This window comes from Trematomus bernacchii, unplaced genomic scaffold, assembly GCF_902827165.1.
Source record: "Trematomus bernacchii unplaced genomic scaffold, fTreBer1.1, whole genome shotgun sequence".
NCBI classification, from domain to species: Eukaryota; Metazoa; Chordata; class Actinopteri; order Perciformes; family Nototheniidae; genus Trematomus; species Trematomus bernacchii.
This window is the reverse complement of record NW_022987720.1, coordinates 2,453,103-2,463,508: the sequence shown is the minus strand read 5'-3', so window position 1 is coordinate 2,463,508 and position 10,406 is coordinate 2,453,103. Positions and strand designations below refer to the sequence as shown.

The window sequence follows — 10,406 nt, the reverse complement described above, 5'->3', positions numbered from 1 at the left end:
ATTGAACTCTAAAATGGATGCAGAACAAACACATGGATAATTCTATTTGTGATGAAGGCATGTTTATAGTGCTGGACTATGGTGATTTGATATATATGAATGCACCTGCCCATTACCTGATCAAGTTAGATGTCGCCTATCACAGTGCTCTGAGATGTGTTACAAACTGTAAAGCACTTACTCATCACTGTACCCTGTATGCCAGGGCAAGTCTGCCTTCACTTACTGTTCGGAGACTCAGTCATTGGTACATGTTCATCTATAAAGCCATGCTGGGTAAACTACCACCTTACATCTGCTCATTGATATCACAGAGAGTCGCAAGTAGCTATTGCCTAAGATCCCAGGATGTGTTTTTATTACATGTGCCAAGTGCTAGGACTGTTTTAGGCACTAAAACGTTTATGTGCGTAGCTCCTCTAGCTTGGAACACTCTGCAAAAAATATTAAAAATTAGCATTTTGGTTCCCCTGCATCATTTTAAAGCACAGCTTGAGGAATTGATATTTGATACTCCTGGTACCTGTCTTTGTGAATAAGTTTGTAAATTGTACCCCTGTCATTATGTTGTATGTGTCCTTTTTAGTTTTGTGTTACATGTGTAAACAATGTGCGGCAGGTCTCCCTTGTAAAAGAGATCGTTGATCTCAATGGGATTTTTACCTGGATAAATAAAGGCTACAATAGATGGAATAATTATAATTATTTTTGTATTTATTTTTCAACAGGGATAACAACAATAAAGAATAACAACACTAAGTATTTTTGACAAATGATAAAGGCATTTATGCTTCTCTTTTTCATGGCAAGTCAGTGCAATGAAGAGGGAAATGTTCAATTAGCTGACATTTAAGCACATTGCTGCCGTTGCAATGTGTAAGGCACCGTTTCCCATTTGGCTCCTTCGTTTATTTTACACAGTAATGGGTTATCCTTAAAGATTTGCTCTGGACCCCCAAGTTTGTTTGTCTAAATTATGTCACCATATAAGAGCATTTTATGAGCCTCAATATGAGGAGCCAGGCATTGATTTAAAACACCAAGTTAATTAAGAACATAACATTATATAGACAACATAAACAAATTAAAATATGCCTGGCTGACACATTGTAAATTGTTCTGACTGAGTTTGATTTACATTTCAGTAGTAACCAATAGTAACAAGCTGCATTTTAACTGATAATTGTTTATGAGTTTTTGATACAGTAGGAACGTTGTGTTTTTGGTTTAGTTTCCGGGGACAGTAATACGGGACGGACTGACCTGTGCGTGGATTCATTCAGCGAATATTCTCATATTTACGTTAAAAACACGTTAATATTTCAGCACGTTGTGTAAAAAGACATAACGAAAATACTTATATTTACAACCAGGGAGTGTAGACTGAATATTAAAGTGACGAGTTTATATTTGCTCCAACATGGCGGCTGCTCTCTCCTCTTCAAACTGACTGTTTTGGGCAAGAAGCTGGTAACTATCACATTATCTGTAACTAGTGAAGGAGGCAATATGTATAGCCTACTCTTACAATGTTTTATTGTGGTTAATCAGCATGACCATAAATGTAAAAGGAAATACGTATTTGCTTATGTTGTTTACATGGCACTTTTTGGTTTCATTTTCAACACTTAAAGCTGCAACCATTTAATGCTTCATTTCATCAGTTAAGACACATTTACTCACTCATTTTATTGAGAAACTATGATTTCTGTGGTTTCTGCAGAAGATGTTACTCACAGCTCGCCGCCTGTCCAAAGTGCTGCAGCTCACCCTGGCGGTCATCAAACCAGATGCTGTGGCTCACCCTGTGATGCTGGAGGTGAGAGTCTGTAGTGAGGTTTTAACTTTACAAGTTGTTCATGTAGACCCCTACTTAAGCTGTTTTATTCCTACCTTTACTGTTGCTGTCACGTTAGTCTTCCAGAGTGAGTAGAGATATCATATAAACATTAAGGCCTATGCATATTATTTTAGCTCCCTCCTCAAAATAAATAGCAATGTCAAAACTATCTAACAAATGTTCTTTCCTACAACATATGGACACAACATAATCAAAACGTAGATATAGCCAACTGTCCAATTGAGTGCCAACAAAATGAAAAAAAGTGTAAATAAATAATACTGTGAGGTTATTTTTATGTGTCTTATTTAGTTTTTCCATAAGATTTAGACATTGGAAGAAGCTCCATTTGATTTCTTGGTATATGGTCACAAGCCCTGAGGCCTCACAGCAATGAAAGCAGAGTCAATTATTAAAACCTCTGTCAATGGAAGTTCCCAATAAATTAGACCACTGTCATCCTAATTATGAGGGAAAGGAGAAGGACATTTTGTATCAGAATATTTTGGTATATTTTAAGTGTCACCCCCCTGCCAGCTCCAATTCCTGCAGATAATATAAAATATAAAAAGTCCTTCTCCAAGTCCAAAAAATCTGCACACAGTACCACGTATACAATTTTGATCTAGACATATTTAGGTTTAGGATATTATTGTTATCAGCTACAATATGGTACAACAAGATATAAACAACATTTTATCTTTCAGGCTCTTCATCAGAGGATCCTGGACAACAACTTTGTCATTGTTAAATGCAAAGACCTCGTGTGGAGGAGACAGGACTCGGAGAGGTTTTACGCTGAACATTCAGGTGTGCACACGACTCATGTGTTCAAATATATTTAAATGAGCAAAATGCTGCTGTTGTGATTCCATCTGACCACACAGTTTAGCCAGCAGTCTGTTTTGTCATACCTATTATCCAAACACCTTTTAAATCACAATTACGATATATTCATATAGGTTATAAATAATATATAAAGCAATTAGAATTAGCTGTACCTGCACATATTAATGCATCTCTAATAAGAAGCTGGTAATATTAAAAAACTACTTCTCCCAGCAGTGTATCTAGGTCCAAACAAGTGACTCATTGTGTACTGTTTCGCTGTAGCGCCCACACACACTGAGAAGTAAAAACAGAAACAACCTCTTCTTTAGAGCAGGGGGTCGTGAGATGATTACAAAATAAATAAATGTATTTTTAATTATTATTATTATTTGTATTATTATTATTAATAATAACGTGTGCATAGAAATGTTTCCGGTGCGGACTGGCCATCTGTAGAGGGTCGCGGGCTGAAAGGTTTGGGAACCCCTGCTCTAGAGGATGGTACCTGTACAATATCTTTCATTAAAGTCAGACAGTGAAGAAGAGTTTCACACTGTTAAATCGTTTTATAAAGAGTTGAACATTGATTATGCTCTGTTTTACTTCATAGGGCGATTCTTCTACCAAAGACTAGTTGAATTCATGTCAAGGTAAGCCATCATATGTGTACTTCTAAACCATGACAGCGTTGAATAATTTACTTTGTTAAAAACGTGTCTGTTGCAGTTGAAATGTAATAATAGAGACTTGTAATTCCCATACCAAATAACCCACAGGGCTGACACAGAAAAAACACACGTCAATATATGATGCTCTAATTTTATCCTCAGCAAGTCACCAATGAATCATTTTCTGGAACTTCACAACAGGAGTTTGAATTATCAGCGGACAACAGCCCTGGAGCAATATTCATGAAAGTCACCATGTAGCCCGCTGACAAAAGCTCCACGTGAGCTCCTCTGGATTGCAAAAAGGTTCTCGTAAACACAGTGTCATTATTGTGCCCTCGCAGCAGTCAATAGGTAGTTGCCACAGCAACCTTTCTCTGGATGCCATCAGCGTTATTGAAGACATTAGAAAACATCCTGTGCCCGGTTCCAGTCGGCATTGTTTGGAGATCAAATTGATAGACCAATATGAATTCCTGGACACGATCTTCCCAGGAGGTTTTGGAGTGGATAGATTGGATTCAAGTCAATTTGTTGCCTCTCTGTTGAAGCATAGAAAGCATCCAGTGTTAAAATTGAACGTCAGAAAAACACAGAGCAGAGTGTGGTTTTGCTATCGGCTTACATGGCGTGATAATTGGCTGTGATTCATGACTTCTCAAACTTGATGTTGTGTTTCCTCTCAGTGGTCCGGTGCGAGCGTACCTTTTAGCCAGAGAGGATGCCATACGTCACTGGAGAGAACTGATGGGGCCAACTAAAGTTTTCAGAGCCAGATACACAGCGCCCGAGTCTATCAGGGGCCAATTTGGACTCACAGACACACGAAACACCACTCATGGCTCAGGTAGGAGGAATGCATTAACATACAGTACGTAAAAAAAACACATTGCTTTCGTATTATCACGAGGTGTCAAATTACATACTGATTACGGATTTTTTTTTAAATTGTATTATCTCATTCCTCTTCAGATTCCATTGAGTCGGCACGGAGAGAAATCGATTTCTTCTTCCCAGACTTCTGTATGGAGGAGTGGATGGACAAAGAGGAGCCATTGTTCAGATCTGGACAAATACATTATGACCATGAAAAACAGATACACACTCTTTCAACCCAAAGCTGACCTCAGAACTGCTCAGAATCCCTCAAGACTACGTAGAAAGTCTGCAATAGTTTGTCGATTTGCTCACAAAAATGCCATCTGCCAGAAAAGATGCTTCAATCCTACATGCTCTATATAAAATTGATGTGTGACCATCCCTAAACGTGCATGTGCCAATATGCTTATCCCTAGTCTTTGTACTTTCCTTGAATATAGAAAGCTTATAAGTCGTATAAATGAAGGACCATAAATGTTTTCGTTTAATTTATTAAACAAGAAATTACTATGTAAGAAAATGCAACACCTTTCTGTACAAAACGACACAACGCGTAGAGGACAATGTTCCACACCGTCGACACTAACTCCAAGCTTCACTGTAAATAGTGCAATCATCACAATCACTTTCCTGAGCCCTACAGATCGTAGCACAGCAGCAACTACATGTTGTGTATTCATATATGTTGGGAGAAACGATTACAAATTATATTTCAACACATCTATCCTCAAAGCATCCTAACATGTGGATGAGAACGCGTTTTAGATTGTAGTTCACTTGAGAAATTCAACATTTGCCCAAAAACTATTTCCTGTCCTCATGTATGTTTTTCAGGTCTGATACTGTATGTACTGTCATGTTTTGTATGTTCTATGACTAATCTACAGTTTATCATGTCAATGTAGTAACAGGCACCATAGCATAACATCATACAGTGTATACTTTTAAAGAAGAAAATCCGCCATGTTGTCAGGACTAGCTATATTGTACAGCTCAGAGTCTCATCTCTCCTGTGCTTCCATCAGCCGTCAGATTTGAAACAAAGACTCCATCAGTTCACTTTGTCATCTCTTTTAGTTCAGCTTCTTCCAGTGCCCCCTGCTCTCAGGTGTTTTCTGTGTTCACCTGTTTGAGGTTTTCCGAGGGTTTCATAACCTCGTAGGTGGTGAGGGACTTCTTCACCTTCCCGTTCTTGTCCACCTGATGGATGCTCTGCGTCACCGTGATGGTCACCTGCTTGGTCGACATCCGATTGTCCTGCCATTTAGTCTGATGATGATGATGAAGGAAGGAGGAACATGGGATATTAAAAATATATACCAACTTTGTTGTAAAGATTGTGCATTTGTTTAGATTGCAGATGGTGGCATGAGAGCTACACATCTTTTTGTTTATATATACATTTCATTAAATTGATTAACTGATCATTTATGGACTATATTTAGCACAGACAGGTGCCAACATTCTGACAATGTTACTAAGCTACTGTTAAGTTAACTTGAGTAAAATATGTATCAATTAATCTGGCTTGATCAAGAGAAGCATCAAAATGTCCATATTTGAGAAGCTGGAACCAAGAAATGAAACTTTAAAATATACTAGATGATTGCTGCTTACCTTTCTGACAATCTAGTTATGAATTTGATCACTTATTGTTTCAGCTCCAGCAATGAGCAGGACATAAATTGGTAAAAGTGAATGGTTTGATTCGCACACCTGGCAAATAATGGTGTTTCCCACAATGCAATACTCATACCAGAGAAATGGATACATAAGAAAAAGTGATGTGACATATTCTAAATGTGGGGAGAGTCTTACAATCTCCTCAGTGTGTAGCACACTTCTGCGCTGCACTGTGGTTCCAGATGACAGAATCACCGCCTCTTTGGGGGGAGAGCCCATTAGAGCAGGGGGACTGCCCGGCTTCTCGTCGCTCAGACTGGCTTCAGACACGGCCGAGCAGACCTTCAGGTACGCCTGAGCAGGAAGAGGGAGGCCTTCCTCGAAGAAATCTGGAACTACAAGAAAACAAAACCTCAGCTTGCTTTACAATCCAGGATATGTGGGTTAATCAGTAACCCTCATACTGGGGTTCCTGTTACCTGATTGGATTACAAATGTTTAACAAAAGCACACATGACAAGGTCCTTCATTCATAGGTGTGTGATACTCGGGTAACACAAATATTTTACTTGAAAACATACATTCAATAGCATGAATACCATAAACAAAATGTATGAATTATATTGACTTCTAGTTTTCGAGAAATTATATAAAGAATAGGGATGAAAGACTCATAATGGAATAGCAGAAGGGAGTTTTATTTCCTACATTATTTAACATGCTAAAGTAAGAAGTAATTCAAGAGCTTAAACAGTAGCATGTTTGTACATGAAATAAATAATAAAGCTGATAAAGTGTTACTGGATCTCTTAGACAGGGTAATCAGGGGATTCTGCTCCATGATAATTGCTATTTACAAATCTGGAATCCCCTTTCTCAGCTTTTCAGCACATCACAGGTTTTTTCCCATTCAAAATAACCAGCCATGCCAATATAACTATTATGGTATCCCACTGATTATGATTCCTGTAGTGTAGAAGTGTGTTATTTGTAAATGGCACCGCATTAGTCACAGGTCTGAGCTTTCTGATGGCTTACAGGTGCATTACTGCCACCTCTGAACTAATCTGACTACAGTGTGAAGTGTCATGAATAATGGAAACACTCGGAATATCATTCTGGAGCGGTACTTGGTGTGCATGTCAAGTGGGAGTTAAATGATCTGGATGACGGTATTTTACGGATGTTCACCTTCCTTAGCAATGTGTGAACTTACAGTAAATATGCAGGCTTTTGAGGGACTCACCAAAGACAGAACAAAGACTTTTTAAGGGAAATGCACGGTTAATGTTAAAGATAACCACTACATACTACAGATGTACATTTATTTTACATTATAGTCTCACAACTGTTTAATACAAGCTTTGTGGTTGCTAGTTGCTGATTCATTTGGCCGATTTTGGTTCTGTTTTATCTCCTCTGAGTAGACCTTAACTGAATTGTCTTCACAATTACATCAAGGCTCCTCTGCCTTCATTCAACAGCAGCTGTATCTGTTACCATGAGAGCCAAGTCCTGTCCCAGCACCGTGGTTTTTGATGTTGCCTATTATGTGCATTTACTGATTAATTTCCTCCCGGCTTCAAAGAAAGCGCACCCGCAATTTAGTGCATAACAAGAAGAAGAAGAATGGCAGAATGGTAGTGGGATGCATTTGTTTCTGAGCTGTATATGGTGACTAACTGAAAAAATGGTCTGCTGCATGTCTTGGGTCATACATAACCCTGAGCTACAGCATGAGGGGCATTACAACAGTTTTTCAATTTCCTTTTTCAATTTGCTGTGTGCACAATGGCTTGTTGTTTGTAAAAGCCGTGAAAAACCTCTGAAAATGTTTGACGTCAAAAAGGAAAACACACACAGGATTTTCCTTACAGAGAGTGTCACACTTCACTTTGATGTTTAGAGTGTGTTAGGAAGCCCATTCATTCATAATAATGTTACTTACAGCATAAGCATGAGCTCTCCTAGCCTGGTGTAAATAAAGGAACAAACACAAGCACATTTTCAGCCCAAGTAAATAAAAAACACTGCTTATTTTAACGAACATATTCACAATTAAACAGAAACATAGGATTGGAATTTCACATATACCATACTCTGCAGTCGGACCCGAACAAAGCACTTATTCATACAACCATAAATGTATTATTCCTTTGTTCAGCAGTTAAATTACTGCCTTTTCCCCGTTTTGAGACCAATTAAGTATTCAGTTATCCAACCACTCAACTCTAATTCATTCTCCTTACCAGGGGTGATTGTTTTCTCCGATGCGAAGCCAGCCTCAGAGTTTTCGGAGGGGATGCTCTGGATGGAGGACAGGGGGATGTCGGTGTCGGTGCTGGTCAGCCACGTGGACTCTGTCTCCTTGGTCCAGCTCTCCAGGTACCGAGGCTCCAGAGCATCGGTCCTGCTCCCCCCGCAGCCCATAGCTCTGCTTCCCACCTGGACCTTTCTTCATGCAGCGCGGATTAAAGGAAAAGCGGAAACAGATTTACACTGGATTTCGTTGTAGAGACTGAGTGACACTTTTTCCTTCTAGACATAAAAGATTCATGATGATTCAGAAACTATATATTTTATTCTAAAGATAACCTTCACTGCTAAATGATATATTAGAAATGAAGCTACTGGAACATGTAGTCAAATGTAAAAAGTAAATGTGTATTTTGACAATAGATTAGCCATGTCTCACTTTTGATTTGCTGACATTTAAATAGTGTACATTTGATTTGAGGGACTTTGCAAAATATTGTTTTTGCAAAAAATGTAACAAAAACTTTACATTCAGGTCAAATAATGTATTGTGTGTTAAGTAGAGCCCAGTTTAAAATACAATTACTCAGGTTTTGGGAGTGGCAGTGCTACATTGATACCAATCATAGATACAGTTCCTAATGACAATTCATTGAACTGTATTTTACCATATGTTACAGCTGTGGCCTCTGGGTTTTGGGAAATGCTATAAGGTATGGTATAGAAGATTAAAAAAAAAAAAAATCTAGAAACGAATTGGCACATAATTGGATGAAGAAAGTGTTGCAGGCCAAACATATAATATGCTGCACAGTTAAATTCTGTACATTTTACCATAATAAGTCTCATAATACTTACAGAACAGCACGCAGCTGTGTTAAAAACCCAATGTCCTCATAAGATCAGCCTCCAGTGACTTATTTCCTTTAAATAGCAGGTTGAGAGGTCCCTTCTTTGTTGACTCAATCTTGTTTACAGTTCTCCATGAGCATCCAAAGGCACCATCGATCACCAAATCCAGCAAATCACCTGAGAAAGGAAGAGTCAAATCTGTCAGACTGCAATTAAAGCTTTGCTCTGTTTGATACATAAAAAGACTGAATGACTCTCCCATAGAGACACATATCTAACTCTTTTGTGGGATAAGTCCTTGCTGTGTAGCCTATTGAATGCTGTATTGTTGTATTTGTTCTACTGTTACCATATACATTATGGTTGTTTATAATAAACTGTTCTATATATCTATCTATCAATCTATCTAATCGATATCTAATCAATACCTACCATAAATTAGACACTGATTAATTCTGAATTGTATTGATGGACTGACACTAAATAGGATGTCCACAATTACATTTCCTATAGATCATTACATCGCCTGGTGTAGCCTTTAACAATTCAATAACGACAAAGGTTCAGATTAGGGAATCCAAATAGACACTACAGAAGGTAAAGACAATGGTAAATACGCAGGACATTAATACCGATATTAGTCCGTATCGCATCATAAACAGCTATTATCGCTACAGGCCAACACAAAATAGCAACGATAGCGTGAAATGAATAACAAAATAAAACCCTGGATGATGCCAGGCTGAAACGCGAAATACGCCAATTTTCTGTTCGGTTTATATGTGAAAAACGAACACCTTAGAGTCAAATATGATAAAGCCTTACTGGTGTGATTGTATCGCCCCGTCTGCTCCCGCGTCTCGTCGCATCATAGGCGCGTGACATGTTGCCAATAATCAAAATCCTCCGGTCGATAACACGTCCGTGCACTCCACGTGCTCCAATTCACCAGAGAAAAGGTGGATTTACAGAGAGAGTGACATGATTCAGCTATTCTCATGCAGAAACGGGGTATGTGGGGGGGGGGGGGGGGGGGGGGGGGGGGGATTGCCTCTACTGTTACCAGGTCAACTTTAAAATAATTCTGGTCCTCCACTTTCTGCTTTATAATAATTAATTTAGTTGCATTTTGGCCCATTGCAGCCAGCTAATGTATACCTGAACTGCTAAATTAATGGTGTAACTGAAAATTAGGGCTGCAACGATGAGTCATCGATCATTAATCGGTCAAGTGATTTTGAATGTAAACAAATAGACGTTTATTTTCTATAGAAAACTGAGTTCTCAGGCTCTTCAAGTAGAAATGTTTTATTATTTTCTGTTTTATATCAATGTAAACATTACCTTGGTCTGAGAGAAACTAGGATGCTGGCTCTTCAATAACTGACTGAACCATTAATCGAGTAAAAATATTAGGCAGATTCATCGATAATGAAAATAGGAGTCAATTGCAGCAC

The 10,406-nt window shown here is 38.5% G+C and overlaps 2 protein-coding genes across 2 annotated transcripts; one reads left to right on the top strand and one right to left on the bottom strand.

Moving 5' to 3' along the window:
- The first annotated feature begins 1,241 nt into the window (after positions 1–1,241).
- On the top strand, positions 1,242–5,541 carry nme6 (NME/NM23 nucleoside diphosphate kinase 6). The gene is made up of 6 exons (XM_034144198.1): positions 1,242–1,470; positions 1,724–1,819; positions 2,548–2,650; positions 3,282–3,321; positions 4,026–4,186; positions 4,312–5,541. The coding sequence occupies exons 2-6, from the start codon at positions 1,727–1,729 to the stop codon at positions 4,461–4,463; spliced, it is 549 nt and encodes a 182-aa protein (XP_034000089.1). The 5' UTR covers positions 1,242–1,470; positions 1,724–1,726; the 3' UTR covers positions 4,464–5,541.
- baalcb (BAALC binder of MAP3K1 and KLF4 b) lies at positions 5,295–9,937 on the bottom strand. Its single transcript, XM_034144199.1, has 5 exons — positions 9,775–9,937; positions 8,956–9,126; positions 8,091–8,296; positions 6,037–6,236; positions 5,295–5,487 (listed from the first exon to the last, which is right to left on the bottom strand). The coding sequence occupies exons 3-5, from the start codon at positions 8,269–8,271 to the stop codon at positions 5,323–5,325; spliced, it is 546 nt and encodes a 181-aa protein (XP_034000090.1). The 5' UTR covers positions 8,272–8,296; positions 8,956–9,126; positions 9,775–9,937; the 3' UTR covers positions 5,295–5,322.
- Positions 9,938–10,406: the final 469 nt, after the last annotated feature.